At 36.9% G+C, this 27,849-nt stretch overlaps 1 protein-coding gene across 1 annotated transcript in view; it reads right to left on the minus strand.

The window, feature by feature from the left end:
• The window catches only part of LOC150077070 (U11/U12 small nuclear ribonucleoprotein 48 kDa protein-like), a 144,176-nt gene that overhangs the window by 50,460 nt on the left and 65,867 nt on the right, over positions 1–27,849 (minus strand). The window contains exon 5 of the mRNA XM_090386089.1: positions 6,376–6,552. Coding sequence (XP_090242215.1) covers positions 6,376–6,552 — 177 coding nt within the window. The remainder of the gene's footprint in view (positions 1–6,375; positions 6,553–27,849) is intronic.

The raw sequence follows: 27,849 nt of genomic DNA on the forward strand, positions 1-27,849 counted from the left end.
GCTCTACATGCATTATGCTGATGACATATTGTTAATCGGAGACAAACCTTCCACTGACAATCTCTTTACTGAGATATTGAACTTTTATACCATACATGATAGACTAAAATACATCCTCGAAATAGAAAGAGCCAAAATCAACTTCCTTAACCTTACAATATACAAAACAGGTACAAAATTAGGAACAAAAATTTATAGAAAAGATAGGAACACAGGTAAATACCTACATTTCCGATCACACCATCCAATTACTATTAAAAAATCTGTCCTGTACAATCAGATTCATAACACCATAAAATACAGTTCTTCACACATGACGATTTAGTCACAGAACTTCAATCTTACAAAGAAGTTTACTGCTAGACAATATCCCTTACAACTAATTCTTCACATAATTTCCGTTGCCAAATACAGAATTAATAATCCGCACAACCAAAACATCAACCGGGATAATAAACAAAATACATCTATCGTCTTCCCTTACCATTGTAGACTTGCTCGGCAACTTCATAAAATATTTGCCAATGCCAATATAACCTTAACGTTTTCTTCATATAATAAATTAGGGTCTACGTTCAATGCTTACAAAGAAACACACAGTTACCCTATATGCGACATCAATAATGTCATTTATTTAATTAAGTGTCAACCAGAATGCAACGCATGCTATATCGGAAGCACCACTGCAAAATATGGTACAATAAAAACATCCAACACACACGCTTATTACCATTTTAATAGTTTCAAAACTGATCATACCAGCACTGAACTCACTCAACATGTTCACAACCATAACCTCCAAATTAATTCAGCTCTTCCTATTATTAATTTAAAATGCAGTTAGAAAATTTTTCAATACGAGGCACTCATTATAGAATGGTGACACCATAACACTAATTTTAACCTTCTGAATACAAAACTGACGACAAATCTTTCACTGGTCTGAAACCTGAAACACGTGAGGTTCCCACATGTTTCGAAATGCATCAAGGGAAATCAGGACTCTTTAAATACATAGTTCTCCTTTTACACATCATAGACAACCACAGACGTTTATACGAAAGTCTCTCATTACGACTATTGGCCTCATCTAGCTTTCATGTTAATATTTCACATATACAACAACCTGGAATATATATGACAACCTTCAAATCCTAACCACAGATCTTTTAATATTTTCGTCCTTATTTATTATTTTTAAAAGAATTTTTAATTTTTAATCTATATTCTAAATTAGTTTTAATCCTATTCCACCTTAACATCATGTAACAGAGCAGCTCAATTGAGGTGAGTACCGACAATTAAGCCTTTATGCTATCATCCCCATTTATGTATATTAAATATAATAAATATTTCATATTAACTTTAATAATTTTAAGTTAATTTTAAATAAAAGAATACTAAACATATTAAGCAAGCAATTATATTAGGAGATGACAGAAATAGATGAAAGGATTTAATTTCTTATGTACCAACATACCACTATAATTTCCACTATAAATTATGTTGGCACATAATTTATAGAGGAAATGAGAAAGATTTAAGGATTATGATTATAAGCAGATATGAAATTTTCTTGCAGTCAGCAAAGTTCGTGGTGTACTCATCATCATCATCAATCCACTGCAGGATGAAAGCCTCGCCAGCAACTTTCCAGTTCCTTCTGTTTTGTGCAATGGCCACCCATTTACTACCCACAAACTCATGAATTTAATCTGTCCATCTCCGTGGTTGTCTTCCAGGTTTTCTTCTAGCTCCACTTGGGTACCACTCTGCTATTTTCTTAGTCCATCTGTCATCATGTCTTCGAGCTGTGTGTCCTGCTCAAGACCATTTTAGTTCTTATATTTTTGATAAGAATGTCCTTTACTTGAGTTTTCTGCCTAATCCACGTGTTTCTCTTCTTATCTAACAGTCTGATTCCCATTATAATTCGTTCCATTCTTCGCTGTGTTGTTCTCAGCTTCTCTTCCATTCTTTTGGTGAGTGCCCAAGTTTCACTTCCATAAGTCATGGCGGGGAGTATACATTGGTTCATTATTTTACATTTCAGACAAACTGGGATATTGCTCCTCAGTATGTGACTATTTTTCCTGAATGCTATTCATCCAAAATTTATTCTTCTCTTGACTTCCAGCCATTTATCATTATTACAGCTGATGACTTGTCCCAGATAAGTATGACTCCACCTTTTCAATTACTGCTTCTTCAATCATTATATCCCTTTCTATAGCATATTTGTTCATCATTACTTTTGTTTTAGCCATATTCATCTTTAGTCCAAAATCCTTACTAACTCTGCATAACTGATTAAGAATTTTCTCTAATTCTTTGGGATTGTGGCTTATGACCACGTCATCTGCAAATCGTAAATGGTTTAGGTACTCTTCATTCACATTGACTCCTTTCTGCGACCAGTCTAATCTTCTGAAAGCTTCCTCAAGGGCAGCAGTAAACAATATCGGAGATATTGTGTCTTCTTGTCGAACTCCTTTCTCAATTTTAAATTTACTACTGTCTTTGTTTCGCCTAATAAAGGAAGTTGTGTTCTCATATATTTTCTTCAAAATCATAATAGATGGGGTATTTATGCCTTGTCTTTCCAGTGCCTGAAACATTGACTTATGCTGTATGGAGTCAAATGCCTTTTCATAATCCACAAATGCCAGGCATAATAATGTTTTATATTCATTTGCTTTCTCCATTAGCTGTGACATTACGTGAAGGTGATCCATAGTTGAGAATCTTGTCCTAAAGCCAGCTTGCTCTTTCGGTTGATTCTCGTCAAGTATTCTTTCTAATCTGTTAGTAATGACCCTTGTGAACAACTTGTAGATGCGGGATAACAAGGTAATTGGTCTATAATTTCCAATTTCTGATTCATCTCCTTTCTTATGCAGCAAAACTATGATTGCATTATTCCACTGCTTAAGCGTCACACTTTTTCTAATGCACTTTGTGAAGAGCCTTGCCAGTTTTTGTGTTATGTCTCTTCCTTCCAATTTTAACAACTCTACAGTAACTCATCTTTCCCCGGGGCTTTCTGATTCTTCATTTTCTTCAATGCACGTTCTACCTCATCAGGAAGAATATCGGGTATGTCATATGTATTGCTAATTTGCGATCCATCTTCCCCACTGCTGGCATCACTCCCTCGCTCCTTGTATAATTCTCTATAGTAGGCTTCTGCTATTTGAATTATGCCTTCTCTGCTATTTATAAGTATACCATCTGTATTCTTCAGTTTCAGTATCATTTGTCTTTCTGTATTACTGCTCATGGCTGCTGATTTAAGTCCTTTGTTTTCCCTTAATGCTTGTTCTACTTTTTTGTGTTAAATCTTCTTATGTCCTCTCTGAGTCTCTTTCTAATGGCTTTGCATAACTCAGTATACTCAATTTTCTCCTTGTCAGTGTTTATCTTGCTCTTCATTTGTCGTCTTCGGTTCAACATGACAAGTGTTTCTTGACTAATTTTTTTTTTCTTTGGATTTCTTTTTACCTATAGGTTTCTTGGGCTTTATCACTTTCAGAAAGTTGTAATATTCGTCAATATCTTGGTCCTGAGCCATCTGCAGAAGCTTTAACTTGTTCTTAAGTTCCAGTACATACTGTTTTTTTCTCCTCTTCTGTTATCTCAAAGACCTTCATATTATTTACTCGAGTCAGTTTTTTCCTTTCTTTTCTTACATCTACAGGGTGTCTCAAAAATATTGGTACAAACATTTAGGGGAGGTAGGTAACATCTAAAGGAATGTGAATCGCATAGTAACCCATAACCGGAAATGTCGCCATAAGTCGGTACATTTCAGTATTTATGCATTTCAGTATGTAGATCTGTTGAAGATAAGATGCCGCTCATGCATTAATGCTGATGGTGGCATTTTGAACAATTAAAGTAAAGTTTTATTGTTGTAAAAAAAATGAATGCTTTTTGTCATAAAAAAAAAAAATTTACATTTGTATACAGGGTGTCTTAAAATTATGGTACAAACATTTAGGGGAGGTAGATAACATCTAAAGGAACGTAAATCGCATAGTAACCCATAACCGGAAACATCGCCGTAAGTCGGTAGATGGCGCTGTTCATCAGTTCGTGAGAGGGAAAATTTCTGGTTTACTCATTCAAGCAGTAGTCGCCGCACGAAGAGCATGCATCGATATACGAACTGTGAGCTGGCAGACATGCACCTAGTGTATGGATTAGCAGAGGGCCCACACGGTGTGCGCCCCCATGCGGCACAACATGGCATTTCAATAAATGTGTGGGCAGGTATGGTCGGTGACTGCTTAGTCGGACCATACCTGTTACCATCCCGTATGAACTCCACTAAATATCGGATCTTTCTTGAACAAGTTCTACCAGGGTTACTTGACGATGTTCCAGCAAATGTGAGACGCAACATTTGGTTTCAACATGACAGGGCGCCTGCCCATTATGGAAAATGTGTTCGTTACCATTTTAACAGGCATTTTGGGCATCGATGGATTGGCTGTGGTGGACCCGTTGCTTGGTCCCCACGCTCGCCTGATTTATCAAGCCTTGATTTCTTTCTGTGGGGGGCCCTTAAATCTATTGTGTATGAATCACTTATGGACACGGAAATGGATCTCGTGGCGAGACTCGTCTGCACTGCTGCTACTGTCAAAGAAACTCCGGGTGTGTTCGACCATATCCTCCAATCCATGCTGCGTCGGTGTCACACGTGTATCGCGTCTCATGGTGGAACCTTCGAGCATCTGTTGTAACATCATGAAATGCATCCATCTTGTACTCCATTGTTAATATTATGTCAAATAAATGTTTGCCACTAATTACTGTCTTGTGTCATTTCTGCTTCTTGTGCCTCTGCTACTACTTTCCCGTGACGTTTCCAGTTATGGGTTCCTATGCGATTCACATTACTTTAGATGTTACCTACCTCCCCTAAATGTTTGTACCAATATTTTTGAGACACCCTGTATATCAAATGTGCATCTTATCACTTCCAACATTTACCTTGTTCAAGACAGTAACATCATTCACGATATATCTTCTGCTAGTGAGGATGAAGTCGATGGTGTACTATCAATAATAAATAGGATTTTTGGCAGCAGGGGGAAGGATGGAATGAGGAAGTTATAAAATGACGGTGAGACCATAACTAAAATTCTGTATTCAGTTCTGGAAATGCCATCTAAAAAAAGTCATAAGCTTTCAGAGAGGGTCAAAAAGAAGGGTAAATTAAATTGATTGGAAGTGCTCAAGAATTGTCTCCATGAGAAACATCCTACAGTGTGGACTGCTAAGCATAGAGATTGGACATCTCAGGGATGACCTCACAGAGGTGTTAAGGCTCTTAAGTATTAATTAAGCAGAATGAATGGAAGTATTTGCTCACTGACAGGCGAAACTATATTTGCTCGCTGGCAAGTGAACTAGAAAAAGGAGTACAAAAAAAAATTTGGAAAGAAACAAAAGACTAGATCTTATCAAATTCACCTTTCGCAGCATGTTGTTGATCACTGAAATACAACACCTTTTAAGGTAGTTGAAGCAGAGGCTCTGACAAAGTTCAAAGGCAGAATTATATAGTTATCCTGTAGCAAATGAGCAAATTGCAATCAAGTTTTGAGAAATGATGGGAGAATGGAAGTTAGATAAACAGATATACAAAACAAAAATGAAACCACGTCAAACCAAGTAGAAGTGAAGGCATTGAGCAAGTATTTGAAGAGAAGAGGGGTTATCCTACAAGTATTTGAAGAGAAGGGGTAGTCAATGCAGAATAAAGATCTAATAGGAAATATGATAATATGGAGGGAAATAGTGAACGAAAGGCTGATAATCCAAAAGAACTGATTAATACTATCATACTGGATGGGTGATGATATATTTTTATTATGTTTGGTAACACTTTTGAACCTGTGCCTCAAACAAAAAGAACTATTCCAAAGAAGAAGAAGTAAAAGTAGAAGGTAACTCATGGAAACTTGCTTTGTGATAAGAGATAGATGCACTTTCTAGAAAATGTAGTTTGACCTTAATGATATACAGAACTACAGCTTTTGCTCCTCACATGGTAATTTTTTATAGTTCTTGAATGCCTAAAGCATTTGCTCTAAATTTACTATGTATATATTTATTCATTAATCATTTTTATTTTTTCTACTCTTTTATAGAATTTTTATATTATTAAATGTTTTTTAAATGTCACACTGTATACAGTGAAGTGTGTCATTGTTCTGATTACCAGCTTGTGTAGCAAGATAACCTTAGTACAGCACGTCTAAGGTGACAGTAATATCCTAGGAACTAATGCAATATGATCAAAGTGGTCAATGCACCAAGAAAAATCTCCCAAAATAATATCTACTAAAAAAACTTATTTTGTACCTCTATCATTTTTTTTTTCAAAATCGATCTGAAGGTCTTCCAATTTAATACTGTTTGCTTTATTAATTGCCTTTGCTCTGTTTACTGTATAGTCATATATTCTAAGTCGTTCTTGAGAAGTCAGTTCTGTAATGCTGTGTTCCACTGTTCTTGGTACTTTTTTTGTCTTGGAAAGCCCTAAACATTGAAAAAACAAAATATTTTTTAGAAATACAAAAGGCCATTTCTTTGATGCTTTTCTGTAAATTTATTATAAAAAACAAAGTCATATTTATCAAAAAGTCAGATTATGCAAATAAGTAATTTGCTATTACCACTGAACTAATAAGTTAGCATTAAAACTTGTTTTTATTTAGTTGTAAATCAAAGTGGAATACAGGTGACTCCCACTTAACGCTGATAATTCATTCTGGAAAAACAGAGCACTAAGTGAATCCGCGCTAAGCAAGCACCACTTTCCCATAAGGTAACATATGTATTTGTGAGTTGCAGTCGGTGCCATAGGATATTGCCTAATCAATAATAAACGGTAGTGAAAAGATGCACAAATGTCGCTAAAAATATTTAATATTCAAATATTTGTACAAAATATTCTACATTACATACATATATAATTAGGTGGTAACTACTTACGTATCAAAATTAAAATCATGAATTTAATTGATCTAAATTTAATCATGAAAAATGTGTCAATTTTGGCCCTCTTCCTAGTAAACTAAAAGGGGTATTAATTCCCTGCAGCATTACCATCTAACAATAAAGGCAACTGATCCTTCGCCGCTTTGAAACCTGACACATGTTTTTTCTTCTTTCAATAGGAAATTTCTTTTAGGCATTTGTTTCCAAAAAAGTCTTGCTTCATCTATGTTAAAAACTTGCTGAGAAGTATAACACATAATACCCCTCTTCAATAATTTTAACAAGTTCTTTTTGAAAGTTTCGGCTCCTTGATTTGCACTTGCAGCTTCTCCCTGGATTTTAAATCTATTCAACCAGCCCTTACTAGTTTTAAATGGTTCCACATTTTTTTTTTAGGTGAGTTTTCTTCAGATCATCATTTGGCTAATCTCTCTCTCTCTCTCTCTCTCTTTTTTATAATATTTAACTTAACTCTGCATTGGATATTATCTTCAATAAAATCTCTCCATTTCAATCCTAATAGCCGGCCTAGCCCTAGTTGCCTGCAGTGGAACAGCTGTCTTTCCCGCTGCTAAAATTAATTCTTTATTTTTTATAATTGTTCTTACAGTTGAATCTGCCAGTCCTAAATTATGGCACACATCCGCTTGTAGTTGACCATAATCGATTTGCTTCGAAACGTCTAATTTCATTTTCAAATTCAGTCTTTTTCTTACATTTGTAGTCTTCATACTGCGTCCAGACGTTGTTGCTTTTAATTCTTATCCGTTAACTCTTCGAAAATGTAACTGCGTTGGTTGCATTATTTATGATACAAGGTCCGAGTAAACTGTCCGTTACGCACAATGTCTAATACTGTACTGAGTGATGACTAGACTTCGGATAAATGCATATAACGCAAATATTACAAGCAATATACTTGATCATTTTTTTAAAATGTTGATCTCGGAACTACGTAACAAGTCACTGTACTGCAATTAAATTAGCGAGAAAATTTCACTGAGCATGGGAAAATTTCTCAAGTCAGTGTGGGAAACGTTTTAATGCTGTTTTGCTATTCATTTTCAAGCTATCGACTCCATCAAATGAAACAATTTCGTTAAATATGCCAAAAATGCAATCTGTAAAACAGCGTTATAGTGATTTGTGACAGCATTATAGCCAGATACAGGTTATAATATAAGAACAGCGTTATAGCGAATCAGCGTAAAGTGAACCGCATTATAACGAGGGCCTGCTGTACTGAAATACAATGAGTGGCCCCTTTATTAAGTACACCTACCTAATAGTGAGCAGGTCCCCTCCTCTTCAGCCCTCAGAACAGCCTGGTTTCATTGCAGCATGGATACCACAATAAGGTGTCAAAAGAGGGATGCTAGAATATGCTCAGCTGCTTCCTGCTATTGTTAAACACTGGATGGCTGTGAATCTATACTCTGAAGAGCTTGTTCCACCTTGTCTGACAGATGCTCAACTGTATTAAGATCTGGTGACTGCGGAGGCTAATCCAGTAGGCTGAATTCACTCTCATGTTCCTGGAACCAGTTCTGTGCAATTCTCGCCTTTTGTGAGATGGGGCATTATTCTATTGGAAGAACCCTTTCATAGATGGATACGCTGCAGCCATGAAGGGATGCACATGGAAATAATTTTCAGATAACCTGTGGCATCCAAATGCTACTCCACTAGTATTAAGGGTTCCAAGGTGCACCATGAAAACACTCTCCACACCATCCATTTTTTGCCATATTCTGGTTCCCCTATTAGCATGAAACAGCAGGGCAGTAATTCATCAGACCATGCACTGTCTAACGTTGGCAGTCCTGAGCCCACTGTAACCATACCTTCTTGGTTTTTTTTTTTTTTTTTTTGTGATGGGAGTGGAACAAGTTCATTCATCAACTACAATAGCCCGCCTGTGAAAATGTATGGTAGAATGAGTTGCACATTCTGAAATGCCTCTCTGTTTATTACTATTCTACTGAGTTTTTTTTTTTTTTTGACTGTCAATAGTTTCTGTTACCTGTATAAATTTTGTCAGCCTTTGCTGACACAACAACAAGCTGTTTCTAACCACAGGATTGCTGTTGGCCTGATGTCATTTGATTATTGGACCAATCACAATACACCCGAGGGATATGTGTATGCAAAAACTCCAACAGGTTACAGTTTCCAAGGCACTCATATGGCACATCTCTGCCACCTACTACCATACTATATTCAATGTTGCTTTCTTCAGTCCATCTTGCTCATTCTTGTACTGAATTACAGACAGACAGCATCCCTGCTTATCTACTCAGCTGCATTATACTGCATGGTAGAACCACAAGATGTTATTACTGAAGGAATGCTCCATTTTATGAAAAAGGTATATGTACATAATAGAGTGGCCACCCAGTGTAATGTTATGGATTTTCACTACATAAAGGGAGATTCAAAATTATCTTGCCAATGCTTACCAACGTAAAAAAAGGATTTTATTTGAAACTATCAAATTTCGATATGCATTTTATGTGTTACCCTGAATAGATCAAAATCTATCTCATGCCACAATTTGATTAAGATATCACATGCTCATCTATGATTGCTGATAAAAGTGGGATGTAAAGTAGAGTTCCTAATATATGAATGGTTAATTCCAGGTCAGCCTTAAAAATTATCATGGGGGGGGGGGGAATTATAAACAGAAAATGTTCCCAAAGGGAAGCTAAGCTTGTTACAACCAGTGAGGGAATGGTCATGGTTTTTTTGCCCTCTAAAATAGTGTTACTATTATCAAAACCATCACAAATAAAGGATCTGTTCGTTAAAATGGAGTCAGCTTTTATAAAAAACTTGCCTCTTCTTTTTCTTCTTTAAAATTGGAAACTGAATCATTCCATATTGAGGAGGGGGGTGGGGAGTTTCAGTTTCCACAAAAAGGTCTAGACTAGATTTAGAAACATCAGTCTTGGAGGGGGATAGGGGAGGAAATGCAGCTGATCTCCAACTAGCCTTAACATATGATACTATTAAGAAACTGCTACAAATAAAGAATTTGTTAACTCTGTAGCCAGTTTTTTTTTTTTTTTTTTTAATGGAATGCGCTTAAAAATCATATGAGGATGTTTCAAGCTTGGCCTGGACTTTTTTCAAAGCACACATACCAAAATCACCAAACTTATCACTCTTTCAAAGATACTCTCACTCTAATCTAACATATTTTTGCCATCACCATGGCAAGGCACTGATGCCAGCAGAACAGAAAGAAGTAGCTTGACAATATGCAGCCAATTATCAATTTGAGTTTGTTATCAGTGTCAAATTACTGCCTTCCCAAACAAGTGATAATTATGTAGGAGTTAAATCCAAACTGTAAGGAGGGCACTTCGTGATTTCCAACACAATGTTGGAAATCATGAACTGATAACATATTGTTTCCAAAATTCTGTCATTATTAATTTTGACGATTACAGAAACTGACTTCTCAATGATGTGCACACAATAGTTTCCCAGGTCTTTTCTTGCAAACTGTGGTATGTGCATCATTGAAAAGCAAGCCACCGTAATACTTAGAATTAACTGTTGCATGATCATATAAGTTGAAGGCCATCTTAAATTTGTTGAGTAGTGAGATCCTTTGTGGTGCCATTCCATACCAGATCGCTCTGATTCTGGAGTAAAGCAGTATATCCAAATCTCATCACAAGGTCACTATTTACCACAGAAATGCATTTCTCTCCAATTCAAACTGATTCTAATGTTTGGCAGAAACACCAACAAACTGTGCCTTATCAGCTACAGGAATCAATCCACAAGTAATTCCTCTTAGTAGTAAAATTTTTTTTAATTGAGTTAGAATCATGAAGTTTTATATATTGCTAATATAGCTATTTAGACATAAACATGCTAAACTAAAAGTTTCTGTCCATTACAGATCTAATGTTTTGAACAATCAAACTGATGCCCATTTCCACAATGGTTGGTGATTGTTTCTTTTCAAGTCATGAGAAAACTCAGCTGACCAGATTCATTAAAAGTTTTTTAAAGGGGGAATCACAGACATCTGTGACCAGCAAATTAGTGAAAGACCAAAGTATGTGTGCACTGAAGAAAACACTAAGATTTTGGATGAAATTATTCAATAAGACGACAATAACCACATATGCAATGATGCAAGCATCTGGGTATTCAAAGAGAAGTGTATTAACAATTTTAGGCACATTAGATTACAGGAAAATATGTTGAAAATGGGTAACCAACTTATTAAAAAGAAAATTCTTGAGGCAGGAGATCTGACAAGCCCTATTGCAGGAATGCATTAACTTTCAAGATTTTTGTAAATGCCTGATAACAGATGTGAGACCTGGATCTTTCATTATTCTAAACTCCAGTCTCTGCAATAGACACATCTATCAACTCCAAAACAAAAAATTCTCACAAAAAATCTTATTTACAAAAGATTATGGCCACAGGTTTTGGGAAAGAGAAGGCTTGATTTTTTTTGAGAAAGGTCAGATTATAAATAAGGAAAGATATTAATAAACATCTGATAGGCCTATAAGATAAAAAAACAGAAAAGCTCTAACAGGCATATTTTTCATGATAATGCTAAGCCATATACTGCCCACGTGATTCAAATGAAAATAGCAGATCTGGGGTCAAGAGTGTTTCCTCATACTGCATACAGCCTGGACTTGGCTCAGTCCGATTTGTTTTCTGTTTGGACATGGAGATATTCTTTTGTAAAAAAAAACATTTTTCAGTGATGAGGAGCTGGGAAAAAAAAACAGTCAGGTTGTGCATATATGAACTAGAAAGAAGAATACCAAAAATTTATTAATAAATATGGTAGATATGTAGCATAATGTATAGACACTACTCAGTGTTTGTTTAATAAATTTCAACTTTGTAATAATTTTATCTTAATATTTGTATTATATAATATTTATTTAATATAATAATACATTCGTCTTAATAATTTTATTAGCATTAGCATTAATAGAGGCACATGATGCAAGAAAGCAAGCTTATACAGCATTGTTTATGTCCAAAGAGGCATTACTTATGGACCAACTCTTAAAAGCATCTTTGATACCCACTGTGCACTGTTTCTTGAACAATAAATGAACATGATTTTTAATGCATTATCATGCACTGAAATTTATCCATTTTCCCAAAATCAGATACGACAAAAGTTCACATTGGCATCAACTTCTGGCTACACATGAGCATGCGATAGCTAAGTAACTTCTTTAATTAAAGCATTTGGAAAACCTGTTGTGAAAATCATACATGCTTGCACATGATAGGGTTTTTTCCCATGTTATATATTTAACTTGTGGTGAATTTCAGCAGTTGCATTTTCTCTTTTAACAGAAATCCTATATTCAGAATAACAGTCTTAGGTTGTCATATACTGCTTTCAACACTGCATGCATGAAGAGCACATCTGTGAGTGAGGGAAAAAAGAACAGTGTTCCCACCATCTGCTATGATGAGTGATTCCTTATTATAGTGCACACACCTGTAAAAAGTCCATGTCAACCTTTAACAATCAACATATAATCACTGATTATACCAGAAATCATAATCTTTTGTTTAAAGGTTACAACTTGTAAAAGTAAATGAAACTGTTTATATTAAGATGTTCATTCACAAATCTCTTTCTTTCTGACTTTGATAACACTTTAATTTAAAACACCCCATTATATCAAAAATTTTGCTAAGATATTTTAAAACAGTTTTACATTAAGAACCAACTTCAGTCTTTATATATAGTGTCATAACACTTTGTCCTGTTATAGTTTTCCTAAAACAGGACAAAGCCAGTACAATAGCTTCCTTTGTTACAAACACATAGTTTTCCATATATACATGACCACTTTAGTGATCACCTTAGGCACATAGAGCAAAAATTCTAGTATATTTCTGATGTAATAAATACACAAATTCTGCACTTAAAATCAAAATAAGAGACAATGCTATGTAAAAATTATTTAAAAAGATATATACAATTCAAATAGTGACTTTGGTATAGTTAAAAAAAAAATAAATAAAATAAAAACTACACTATATTACATTTCATAGAATTTTCATTAGGGTAAGAGAAAAAATATTTTCACACAATTTCAAAAAGATTTTTAATTCACATTTATACACAAATTAGTCAATTTAGCCTACTAGCAGTTACCTGAATTACTCCCACTCATGGGAGGAAATAAAAGAAAGGAATGGCATAAAACAGTGCAGTAATACATAGTTCATACCCTACATGATAAAAAAAAAAAAAAAAAAAATCCACGGACTATGTACGCCCATGCTTACAAGATGGACACAAAAGAAAGTTACAACTCCAGCGGGAGTAATTGTTAATGGGTAGCTATCTCATGCATTAATTCTGCAAACTATGACAGGTACAAGGTGAACAAATGTCTGATGTCCAAAGCACATCCACACAAGGTTAGAAGCCAATGATTGCTACAGCATCCACAGATATTAGTCATTAATTGCATTCTGATTATTCTGCAACTGGTGTCATATTTTGACTATGGACAGGGGGAATATTTTCATAGTCATCTGAACCATACAGAGGAAGCTGCAGTTTGATAGCCAAAACCACATTTACAAAACTTTTATCAATAGGGAGTGCAGATTAAAACTGTGGGCAAACTGGAACTAATTTCCAATTTATATGGCTGGCCAGTGCAATACTGGGTCAGTTTGGTATTTCATAAGACCAAGAAAACAAAATGAGAGTAGGAGTGTGTTATAGGGCAAATGACTGTGATGAGTATAACAAATAACTATGCAGACAAACAAAGTGGACTAATAAATCAGAATTTCTTATAATGGGGGACTTTAACTATAGATATTGCCTGATTTCCTGTGGTTTGGTCACTCACACAGCAGTAAGACTTTTGTGGTTTTACCGGATGATTGTTTTCTACACTGGAATATTAGAGACAACAAGACAAAGTAATAATCCTGATTTGATTATCAGCAGTAGTACTTCCTACATTAGGAATCTACAAATGAAAGAACCACTAGGAAGCAGTGATCACGGTGGACTAATGTGGGATTTACTTAGAGATGTTAATTACTGTCAAGGACAAAGAGAAGGGCTTTTGCTTTCAGAAAAATGACTACAATAAAGTTTTTAAATTTTATACAGTGGGACCAACTGATGATAGTACCAACAGCTAATCCTGAATTGGAAACATTCAGGGAAGTAATTGTAGAAACTACTACACTTTTTATATCAACTAAGAGATACTATTTCAGATTTACACCAAAATCAATGTCAGATGTATTGATGAGAAGTGTGGCAAAGAAGAAAAATACAGGAGATGCATATAAATTATAAGATGATAGAGAAACCTATACTAGATATTAACTAATCTGCAAAAAATCACAACAGAGATCAGACATGCTAAAGAAGATTATAAGTCTCTGAGAAAAATATGCAAGGAAAAGCAACAAAAATTCTTTACTTATGTAAACTAGATGGAAGAGGATAAATCACGCTGGTCTGCTACATATGAATGGTTTAACTGTTAATAATCATGCACTGGTTGCTGACAAACTGAATATATATTTCGCATCTATATTCACACATGATGAACTTTTAAGGGATGGGGATGCCAGAAGTGTAGCAAATTCTAAAATTAAGCTAAATGATTTTGTGATAACTGAGAGGAAAGTGGAAGAGAAATTGTTGAAGCTAAACATAAAAAAGCACCTAGGGTGCTTTTTTATGTTTAGCTTCAACAATTTCTCTTCCACTGGATGGGATATATATTATTATGTTAAGGGAGGCAGCAAATGAGGAAAACAAACCTTCAACCATAATTCTGACAGCATCTTTGGATCCAGTGTAGGTCCCTAAGGACTAGATATGTGGAATGTATCCCCAATTCACAAAGAAGGGAGTCAAAGGGTGATGAGTAATAACAGACCTGCTAGCTTGACTTCTCCTCAAAGAAAATTATGGTATCACTGCTTAAAGAAGAATCACAGTCCATCTAGAGAGGAATGCAGTCATACTGCAGTCACAACATAATTGTTAAGCAGCAAACCCAGATGACCAACCTGACTGGATACTATGATACAGGAACTGGATGCAATGAATAATTTTGACTCATATACTTAGATTTGAGAAAATCCTTTGATACTATTCAACATAAAATACTGCTGTACAAATTGGAGTGCATTAGGGGCAAGTTATTGATATAGATAAAGAGAGGGTTCAGTGGGAGAAGACAAAGTGTTTATCAATGGGAACTGCTCTTCTTGGGCTACTATTATTACTGAGGTTCCCACTGTTCAGTGATGAGCCTGCTTTTGTTTTATATATTTATTTTTAATACTGATGAAGGCATATCACGCTTAATAAGTTTTCTGATCCTACAAAGGTTGAAGGGTGATTGATGACAGTAGTAGAAGCATATGATGCAAGAAAGCAAGATTATGTAGCATCAGCCAAAAAAAAAAAAAAAAAAACATTTTACACATCCATTCCCTCTAAAGGTTTATCCAGTTCCTCTTTGAATTTATTTAAGCTATCAACTTCCACAACAATGATGGAAGTTTGTTCCAGCAATCAACTACCTGCTGGCTAAATGCAAATTTCTGTACATCTATTCTACAACTGGCTTTCCTCAATTTGAATTTATGCCCCTAATCTGAGCAAGAGAAAGAATCCGATCAGAACTGAGCCTGCTTAATCTGTTCAAGGCCTTATACACTTCAGTTAGATCACCTCGCAGGTGCCCAGTCTCCAGAATTTAAGCCTTTCTTGGTAAGAGGACCCCTTCCTTCTCCTCACCAATCGTGTTTCCCTTTTCTGTACTCACTCAAGCAACTCTACATCCTTCCTAAAATGAGGCTGTTTGTTTGTTGTTTGTTATTTGGTTTTTAGGAGCATTAGCAACTAAGGCCATATTGCTCCGGGAATATGCAGTGGTCATTCCCTGACCTTTCCGCATTCTCCATATTTGGTGGTGACGGGCTCGAACCCTGGTCTAATCAAGAAGCGTGTGCTACGCACTGCTGCTCCTTCCCACCTGGCTACGGAGGTGCGCCTAAAATGAGGCCTCCAGACCTATATGCAGTACTCAAAGCATGGCGTGACCACTGCCTTATACAAAGGGATAATCACATCCTTTTCCCTAATAGCAAAATTCCTGTATATCATTGACAGTACCCCATGACCTACTCTGGCAGCCTGTCTGCACTACTCAGAAAACTTCATATCTGACTGCACAATTACCCCCAGGTCTTTTTTATTTTATACTACCCTAAGTTACCATGCAGTTGGTACATTTTTTTATTTTCTACTACCTTAAGTGTAGTAACACACAGTTGGTACATTTCTCTGGGGGTTACTGCTACCCATATGCAATACTTTGCATTTGTCAATGTTAAACTTCAGTTGCCACTTCTCAGCCCATCTGCCCAACTTTTCTAGATCCTGTTGCAGAAGCACACTGCCATTAACAACCCTATCAACCTCTCTGTATCATCTGCATATTGTGTTTGTTTGTTTGGGGATTTATTAGGCGCATCGGCAACTATGGCCATGGTGTGCCGGTCATCTGCATGCTTGGACATTAAGCCTGATACACCTTCATCAATATCATTGATAAATATACAAAACAACAATCAGGGTTGTTTTGTATATTATACTGCAAAAGAAGAACTGCAAAAGAAGTTTAACATTGACAAATGGAAGATACTACATATATGTAGCAGTAATCCAACGATAACATGCCAACTGTGTAGTACTACACTGAGGGTAGTGGAATATGAAAAAGACTTAGGGATAGTTGTGTAGTCAGACATGAAGTTCTCTGAGCGGTGCAGATGGATTGCTAGGCCAGCTCATGAGGTTTTGTCAATAGTATACAGAAATTTGCCAGCAGGGATAAGGAGATGATTACACACCATTGCACAAGTCAATGTTTAGCAAACTTCTAGCATCCCCATCCCATAAAAGTTTCTCATGTGTGAATGTTTGTTTGTTTGTGATTTGGTTTTTAGGAGCATTAGCAACTAAGGCCATATTACTCCGGGATATGTGGGGGTCATTCCCAGACCTTTTCCGCATCCTCCGTATTTGTTGGTGACGGGCTCGAACCCCGGTTTAATCAAGAAGCGTGTGCTACGCACTGCTGCTCCTTCCCACCTGGCTATGGAGGCGCCTTGTGCGAATGTAAATGCAAAATATCTATTCAGTTTGTTGGCAACCTGAGCAGAATCGCTAACCGTTAAACTATTTATATCCAGCAGACCACATTTTCAGTACTCCATACAACTGTGCAGACCTCATTTTAAGAAAGATGTGGATCTCTTTTTTATTCACAGTATTGATTCCTTTCACTTCAAAGGTGGTACTTGTTCACAGTATGATTCCTTTCACTTCAAAGGTGGTACTTGTACATATGTCCACTCTGATATTCCCTGTAAGAGACCTAGTATTTTGTAATCTCCTCTTTTCGATCTTCATTGGCTTAAAATCTCTCTATCCCATTCTGTCAAATTTGTATGCTGCCTCTGTTCTGCGAACTCCACTGTTAACTTAAAACTTTTTGACTTTCTCCAGTCCAAATTTCCTAACAGTGAGGTAATTTTCTTTGATGATTTTAATGTTCACAACTCCAGGCTTCATTTTCTAGTCACATAGACACAGCTGCTTGATATGTTGAGGCTTTTGCAATTACTAATGACCTCACGAAGACTGTTCATTTACCTACCAGAATGCTCCACAATCACACTGCCAGCATCTTTCTAACTTTTTCACACAAACAACCCTTCCAAGTATATGGTTGAAGTAAGCAGTCCTCTAGACACCTCAGATGACAACTTTGTGGTGGTCTCTTCTACAATGGAGCCTTTCTCTTGTGGCCATTCTCAGTGTCATATTATTTGGCATTACACAAATGCAAAATGGGTTGACCTACAAGATTTCTATTGTTCTTTTTATTAGCTGAATTACTGTTTTAAATCTTCTGGTGTCAATGTTTGCTCAGACTGTGTCAGTGAAGTTATTCTTGAAAGCTCCAGGTCCTGATGGTATTTCTCCACTTGTTCTCAAAACCTGAGCTTAGTTCTGTTCTGTGTCACCATTCATACTTTCTTATTCCACTTGTGTTTTTCCTTCTGCTTGGAAATCTGCTCATATTCAGCTAGTTCCTAAAAACAGTGACAACTCTAACCCCCAAATCAATTATCATCCCACTGCACATTCAGTAGTGTCAGTTATGTGGAATAATTGATGTCAGACCTCTTCCAGACAGCCAAATTTTCTGAATAATTGAACAGGAAAATTTTCTGGATAATTTTTTTGCTAAGATTAAACCGTAAGGTAAGCTTAAATAAATTTAATCTTACCTTACGATTAAATTAAATAAGATTAATTAAATTAAAAAAAAAATTATAAACCAATCTCGGAAAATAGAAACATCCATCCAGGCATTTTTATGATTTTTATACAAAACAGGAAAATTAGAAAGATTTTAAAATGCTCTCAGCGTTTTCAACTTAGCAATAACGAGCACAGACAATCTGTCATCCCAGTAGCATTTTCACACATAGCAATAAGTACAGGTCACTGTTGAACAAAAGCAGTGAATTAGGGTTGAATTTGAAAGTGTCTGCAATTCTGCCCAGACACGATAGGAGGGAGTTGTTTGTTGTTGTTATTTGTTATTTGGTTTTTAGAAGCATTAGCAACTAAGGCCATATTGCTCCAGGGATATGCGGTGGTCATTCCCTGACCTTTCCGCATCCTCCGTATTTGGTGGTGATGGGCTCGAACCCCGGTCTAATCAAGAAGTGTGTACTGCGCACTGCCGCTCCTTCCCACCTGGCTACGGAGACGCCTGATAGGAGAGAGTATATGATGAGAGCCTTGTCAATCAATTCGGCCCTGGAGAGAATGTGCAAGTCTCATGGGGTACAAATTTTTTCAGTGTGGTCTGTGCTTGTTAACAGGAGAGACTGCTTCTACAGGGATTGGATAAACTTAAATACACACATTTAAGTGGATACACACATCTAACACTGCATCAATTGCTGATGTTATTGAGGCAGTGTTAGATGGGTCGGAAAACTGCTAGCTTGGGGGGGATACAAGGACTAATAGATTAACAGTAGCCACTGGCAGAGGTGAAAGTGATTATTGCACTGCTTCTATTGGAATGAGCAGCAGCCTGGAAAACAAGATGCAGGGTATTTCAGAGACTGCTGGGAGTCACTGCTGTACAAGTAAACACATGGGGTGTTAGGGTAACTAAGATAGGAACAAGTGCATGTATACTTGCGTATACACCAATGCTACGAGTTTGGTAAATAAATTTGATGAATTTGAGGTATTGCTCAGAACATCAAAGGCAGATATTGTTAGGATATCAGAGACGTGGTGTCACACAGATATAAGGAATGCAGAACTGGAATTTGGAGAGTACAATGTGTACAGGAAGGACAGAAAGACAGGAAGGGAGGAGGGGTTATACTATTAGTTAAGAAACACATAAAATCAAAGGAAGTGAAAGCCAGTTGACATTGCTGGACAATGCCGTGTCGAGTCAGTTTGGTGTGGCATAAGCCTTGGGAGATCAAAATTGAGAGTAGGAGTGTGTGTTATAGGCCTAATGACTCTGATGAGTATAATAAGGAACTGTACAGGGAAATAGAGTGGGTCAGTAAATCAGAGAGTCTTATAATGGGGGATTTTAATTTCCAGATATTGACTGGAATTTGTGGGTTGGTCACTCACATACTAGCAAGGCTTCTGTGGATTTATTGGATGATTGTTTTCTACATCAGCATATTGGGAGGCAACCAGAGGGAGTAATACTCTTGATCTGATTATCAGTAGTGATTCTTCATGCATTAAGAATCTGCAGATAAAGGAACCACTAGGTGGCAGTGATCACAGTGTGCTGAAGTTGGATTTACTCAAAGAGGTAACTACCATCAGGGGTAAAGGGAAGGATTTTTGCTTTTGTAAAGGTGACTACGGTGGTCTGAGACAGTATTTAAATTCTATACAGTGGGACCAACTGATGATGTTACCAACAGCAAATTCAAAATGGGAAGCATTCAAAGAATTTATCTTGAAAGCTACTACATTTTACGTACCAACTAAGAAATATTGTTCAAGGTTTAGGTCTAAATGGATGTCAGATGAACTAATGAGACATGTGGCAAAGAAGAAAAATGCATGGGATACATATACATTAATGGGTGACATGGAAGCCTATGATAGATATAAGCTGGTCTGTAACCAAGTCACAAAGGAGATTAGGTAGGCAAAGGCAGATCATGAGAAATCCTTGGCAAAGGATGCAAAGAAAAACAACAAAGAGTTCTTTACCTATGTAAACTCTAGAAGGAAAGGGATGAATCAGATCAGTCCACTTGATATTGATGGTTCAACTGTTGATGATCCTGCTCAGGTGGCTAACAAACTAAATGAATATTTTGCATCTACATTCACCCATGAGGAGTTATTTAGGGAGGGGAATGCCAGAGGTGAGTTAAACGCTGGCAGTGAGCTGGACGATTTTTTAATAACTGAGAGGAAAGTGGAGGAGAAATCGTTGAAGATAAACATAAAAAAGGCACCCGGGGTGGACGGGATCTATCCAATTATATTAAAGGAGGCAGCAAAGGAAGTAAGCAAACCCTTAGCCATAATTATGAGAGCTTCTTTGGACTCAGGGGAGGTACCCATGGACTGGAGATGTGCAAATGTCACCCCAATTCACAAAGGAGGATCAAAGAGCAACACAAGTAATTATAGATCTGTTAGTTTAACTTCTGTTCCCGGAAAATTAATGGAGGCTTCTTTACATCCTTCATTTTAAGAAGGATGTAAAAAAGCACTGCAAAATCATCTAGACAAGACTTCAGTTATAGCTCGGACACAGCATGGTTTTGTTAAGGGGAAGTCTTGCCTGACCAATTTGATTGGATACTATGATGGGATCACAAAGGAACTGGATGCAGGGAATAACTTTGATATGATATATTCGGATCTTAGAAAGGCTTTTGATACTGTTGCACATGGAGTGCTGCACAAATTGGAGCAGTGTGGTAATTGAGGCAAATTGCTGCTATGGATAAAGTGATGGTGGAGTGGGAGAAGACAAGAGTGGTAATCAATGGACACTGCTCATCGTGGACTAATGTTATTAGTGGAGTCCCTCAGGGTTCAGTATTGGGTCCATTGTTGTTTTCTGTATTTATAAATGATATTGATGATGGTATATCAAGCTTAATGTCCAAGTTTGCAGATGATACGAAGGTTTGCAGGGTTGTTAAGGATGCTAATGACAGTACGCTGCTGCAACAGGATCTAGAAAAGTTGAGCAGATGGGCTGAGAGGTGGCAAATGAAGTTTACATTGACAAATGTAAAGTACTACATATGGGAAGCAGCAATCCCAGAGTGACGTATCAACTCTGTGATACTACACTGACAGTGGTAGAGAACAAAAAGGACCTGGGGGTAATTGTGCAGGCAGATATGAAGTTTTCTGAGCAGTGCAGCCGGTCTGCAAGAGTAGCTCATAGTGTCTTGTCAATGATATACAGGAATTTTTCTAGCAGGGATAAGAAGGTGATTATCCCCTTATATAAGGCAATGGTCAGGCCACACCTTAAGTACTGTATACAGGTCTGGAGGCCTCATTTTAAGAAGGATGTAGAGCTGTTGGAACGAGTACACATAAGGGCAACAAGATTAGTGAATGGAACAAGGGGTTGCTCTTACGAAGAAAGGCTTAAATTTTGAAAATTACAGTGTCTGGAGACTAGGCACCGGCGAGGTGATCTGACTGAGATGTAGAAAGCCTTGAATGGTTTGAGCATGCTCAATACTGATGGAATTCTTCCTCTCGCTCAGAATAATCATTTGAGAGGGCATAAATTCAAATTGAGGAAAGGCAGATGTAGGATAGATGTGCGGAAGTTTGCCTTTAGCCAGTGGGTGGTTGGTTGATGGAGCAGACTTCCATCCTTTGTTATGGAAGTTGATAGCCTAAATAAATTTAAGGCTGAGGAGGACAGGTACTTGGAACAAATGGCTGGATGAAATGGGAGCATGTTTTTTTTTTTTTTTTTTTGGCTGATGCTGCATAAGCTTGCTTTCTTGCATCATATGCCTCTACTAATGCTAATTGTAACTTGCTCTTTTCTCATCTTAAAACCTAGTGCGGGAATTTCTCTTTTAATGGCTAGGGTTTTTTCTCAGTAATGCTTTCCATAATTAGCCTGTCTCATTAACATTATAAATGTTTTCTTTCTCTTAATTTGCTATAACTGAAGCAAACTTACTTTTCAAAGGACACCGCTGCTGATTTGTCTGCAGAAAGTTTCTCGCCTTGAATATGTAGTTGACGTATACCGTGTCTCAGTTTAAAGTTTTTCAGCCAACCTGCGCTTGCCTTAAAATCTTCATTACCTCTTAATTTTTGATTAAAACCCAATGCTTTTTTCACACAACATTGGGCCAGATAATGGTTCACCTAAACTTCACTTCTGAAGAAACCACAAATAAAGTGCACTCTCTAAAGTGGCATTTTTTCAGTTTCAAAGTTGACTTTTTCCTGCTAGATCCTCCTTCACTATTCATAATCAACGCAAATTCTGTTATAACATTGGAATTTTTCTTGATGTCGTAAATTGTTCAAGTCCCCAGATTAAACTCTCCGGAGCGATTTCCTAAATTTTCATCTTTTCTAATTCTATTAATAATTTCCGTTTTTTGTTGCAATATTAAAATTAGGTGTTTTCTTTTCGTTCACATTTTACCGTAAAAAAATGAGAAAAATAATAAATCACGCAGTTTGGGGCTGATATTATTCTTACTGAATTTGGAGCTAAACTAATCTGAAATTCACTCATGGTTTCCGAAAGAACACAGTAGTCTCTGTGATATTTTTCTAAAGCACATTTCTGAAGGTCACATAGAATTCTAGAGGTCACAACCATAAAACAATTTGCGGTTTTCGGTTTATTGGGCTTTGTTTGTACAATCTGTTATAAACGGGTAGTAAACTCGATCTTTCGCTTATTTTAATCAAAATTCAATTTGCGAGCATGATCACTATAACTGGAGCTTACTGTACTATCGTTAATAAAAAAAAAAAAAAGAAAGATCAGCCTTTCAAATTATTCCGGATAACCAATGTTCTACTTTACTTCTATTCTTTCTAAAGTAATGTAAAAATTCATTAACCACCAACTCCTAATCTAAAAACCTTCCCATGATAATTGATCAGATGGAAGGTTTCTAGATTAGGGGTTGGTGATTAATGGATTCCATCGGTGTCGATTCACTGTTGATATACTGGCTAGTGTTACCCATCTTTGGGTAAATTTAGTGGAAGAATTTGGTGAAACTCAAGAAGTTGCCCTTGACATTTCAAAGACTTTTGATCACGTTTGGCATCTTCTAAATAAGCTTCATCTTATGGACTCCCAACCATTTTCTGTAAATGGGTATCCAGTTTTCTCTCTGACTGCTCAGTGTGGATGATCATAGGTGGCTCTCTGTCTTTTAATTAATGCTGGTATTCCCCAAGGCTCGGTTCTTTCTCCCATTCTTTTCCCCTTGTACATTAATGACCTTCTATTGACTGGAAATTCTATCCATAGTTTTGTTGATGACAGCACATTGCATTTCATCTTCCAGTTTTACCTGCACAAACAGCTTTAATTTCTCAAATATCCACTACAAATTTCTTACATGCTGATGTCCAGGTAATAAACAGATGGCACTGTTTCGAAGCCTGTTGGCTTATTCATTGGTGAGTGGGCAGGTACCCTGTTGTTGCAATAGTGACCACCCAGTTATGAAGTATAACTCCACAATATGAGAGGTGCTTGAGGTGTGCATGGTTTAATCTAAAAATATTTCTTGGCTAAATGCCTAAGAGTATGCAGTAAAGAAAGCTTATATCATGATATAAGACATCATTCTTATATCATGCAAAAAGGATTCTTTGCTCCTATGCTTACCTCTGATGACACTCAGATTTCTAGACAAGATCACATATCTCTATTAGGGATTACCCCGACGTCTTATCTCTCATGGCATAAGTATGTCACAAATACTGCTTCCTCCATATCTGAAAAACTGGGTTTTCTCTTTCGCTCTTCACATTACTTTTCTTCCAAACAGCTACTCACTCTGTAAAAATCTGCCCTATCACAGAATATTGTTCACACATCCGAGGCAGTAGCTTCATAACCTCTCTTACTCTTCTAGACTTCATTCAAAAGAGGGCAGTTAGGTTAATTAATGACCCATCCCTTACAAAGCCTTTCCATTCTCTGTTTCACAGACATTCTGTTTCAGCTGCATAACTTTTCTATAGATACTTCATAGGCACTGTTCTGAATTGGCTGCCATAATTTTCCCTCTATCTTCTTGCGGTGTCATCGTCATAGTTGGTATTTTCTGATTTTCTAATGTTTTATTATTAAAGAATTGTGGATCCTGGAGCACACCCCAATGCGACCAGGTAAGTACTACCAGGCAAGTTCTGGTTTGTACATCTTTATTCAAGTTTTACCAAGATCTGGGTGTTCTAAATTTCTATGTGATAACAATGCTACAATTGAAAGAGTTGGTTTATGCATGGTTACTGCATGCAGATCATTTCTAATACCAAGGTAGTATGAATGCGTCGTTTAATTATATCTCATATTGTGAATAACTTCACAAGTGGCCGAGGTATTGCAATGCTTTGAATAAGTAACACTTCACCAGTGGAGAAGACTAATGTTACTTATTCTTGGTGGATACCACCACCCAGATGGCACTGTTTCGAAGCCTGTTGGCTTATTCATTGGTGAGTGGGCAGGTACCCTGTTGTTGCAATAGTGACCACCCAGTTATGAAGTATAACTCCACAATATGAGAGGTGCTTGAGGTGTGCATGGTTTAATCTAAAAATATTTCTTGGCTAAATGCCTAAGAGTATAAAAGAGTTGGTTTATGCATGGTTACTGCTCATATATCATTTCTACTACCAAGGTAGTATGAATGCATTGTTTAATTATATCTCATATTGTGAATACCTACAACGAGTGGTCAAGGTACTGCACTGTTTTGAATAAGTAACACCTCACCAGTGGAGATGACTAATGTTACTTATTCTCAGTGGATACTACCACTCAAACAGCATTTAGTCAAGAAATATTTTTAGATTAAACCACGCACACCATCAAGCATCTCTCATATTGTGGAGTTATACTTCATAACTGAGTTGTCACTATTGCAACAACAGGGCACCTGCCCACCCACCGATGAGTAAGCCAACAAGCTCTGAAACGGTGCCGTCTGGGTGGTGGTATCCACCGAGAATAAATAACATTAGTCTTCTCCAATGATGAAGCATTACTTATTCAAAGCAGTGCAATACCTCAGCCACTCTGTGAAGTGGCCGAGGTATTTAATTATATCTCATATTGTGAATACCTTCACAACATAAAGGTATTCACAATATGAGATATAATTAAACAATGCAATTATACTACCTTGGTAGTAAAAATGATGTATGTGCAGTAACCATGCATAAACCAACTCTTTCATACTCTTAGGCATTTAGCCAAGAAATAATTTTAGAATGCCACAATTGTTCTTGGCTGCCATTATTATAACACAGGAGTTGTCTGCTTTCTTTCTGCCTGTCATGCAGGCCACACTTGTCCTGTCCACATCTCCTGACTAGTGTGGAAAGTGATAGTCAAACAAGTTTTCTTGGAATAAATGTAGGGGTATAAGTATTTGACTCACTTTTTGTCCTTTTTCATACTGAAATGTACGCAACTAAACCAATGGGAATTTTCGTTCCTCCTCCTCCCACCCCACATGTGAACTTAACTTAAATGGGCAAAATTTGCCAACAAATGAGACCTATTTTGTGTGCAAATTATTGCTTGAATCATTTGTTAATATATTTCCTGATTTTCACCCTAAGACATCCCAAAAACTGATACATCAAAAGTGTCAAGAACAAAAAACTGATGATACAGAGAAAATGACTTCAAATTGTGAACCTGAAACTCAGGATCTGAATCCAGTAGTTCAACCAAAGTGAACAAACAGTGATGAGGATGATCACAGATCAGGACATGCATTAAGTAAAATTACAAGAATAAAAACCATGTACAAAATAGAATCCCCAAAGCAAAAGGAAACTCTGATACTAATGGACAGGAACCTGAAACTATATCTATACTAAAATTCCTCCCAGGCAGCTGGTTCTGCTCTGGATAAAATAATTGCAACTAGATTAACATTATAGGAATTGATGGCTGCCCAACCAGGCAGAATAATGGCAAATGTCCAAAAACAAATTGTACAATATTGGACACAACTTAAGAGAATGATCACTGAACAACACGTTGAAAATGAAGTAATGAAGACTAGATTAGAAACGAAAGAATATGAATGGGAAAAGGAGAAATTGCAGTCTCAAACTTATGCTCTGGTTTTACAGACAAACCAACAGAGCTAAAGGACAAATAAACAACAGGAGACAATTAAAACCCAGAAGAAAGAGGACACCATCATAATTCTGTGGCCAACAGAGGACAGCAAACTAGATTCTTGTGAAGCTGTGAAAATAGCAATCACCAATAACCAAGAGTCACAATTCAAACAAGTTAAAATAAAGATCCTGAGGAAGTCAAAGGCAACTGGAATAGTGACTAAAGCTGCAACCAAAATGGATGCAGATATCATCAGAAATAATCCTGCAGTGGAAAATCTTAGACTCAAAGCTGACAAACCAAGAACAAGGGGACCAAACATAATCATTTTTGACATTGAAAAGTCAAAACCCAGAGAATAAATGACAGAGGAGTACAAAAAAAAAAATCTCCAAGGGCATTTGATACAAGATGAACTAAGATCAGAGTTCATTCTCAAGTATAATACCCAAACAAGGTCTTCCCAGTCCTGTAACTGGATACCTGAACTTCCATATACCTATGCTACAGGTACATGAGGTTCAGGCATGCCTCACCCACCTGTACCCAAAAAGAGAATATCTGTGGTCATTGTGCTGTTAAGGGTCATGATTACAATTGACAAGGGACATGTTTACTAATGAGGTTCAGGCATGCCTCACCCACCTGTACCCAAAAAAGAGAATATCTGTGGTCATTGTGCTGTTAAGGGTCATGATTACAATCAATATAAGAAATCTCAGCAGGCCAACTGGAAATCTGCTGGGCTTGCTTTCAATCACTCAGTATGGGATGCCAACCCAATCTATATAAAACCAGTCGAGCAAGTGAAACAGAAAATCAATTATGGACAGCCCCCCCCCCAGTGTATGATATAGCCCATTACAATATTAAAAAAGCAGACTGGAGTAAATTTACAAATACTACCAGCACCGCCCTAACAGGACTAACACTAGACCAACAACCAACTTAATCCAAATGACTAGGTTAAAAATACAACTAACACTATTATGCAGACCCAGACCCTGGTAGTGCCCTGAGCTGGAAAATCTTGGCAGAGGGTTAATCAGGACAGAAAACACTTCCAGGATGCAGATTAAATTGGCCACCAGCAAAAGTCAATGCCTTATAAAAACCTGAGAAACCAATATACTAGCCTTATTAGGCAGAAAAAAAAGGTCTTGGGAATTCCTGATTAGTACCAGTGGTAAAGCCAACTCTTGGGGTGTGGTATATCACATTGTTACTAACAAGCTGTCAAAAGGAGACATAGCCAACTACAATTATACTATACTGTAGCTGGTCAGACTATACATACATAGGAGGAAACAGTCTGCAACATATTAGATGCATGACAATAAACCTTTAA

The sequence above is a fragment of the Mastigoproctus giganteus genome, chromosome 12 (genome assembly GCF_048544385.1).
Source record: "Mastigoproctus giganteus isolate SK-2022 chromosome 12, ASM4854438v1, whole genome shotgun sequence".
NCBI lineage: Eukaryota > Metazoa > Arthropoda > Arachnida > Uropygi > Thelyphonidae > Mastigoproctus > Mastigoproctus giganteus.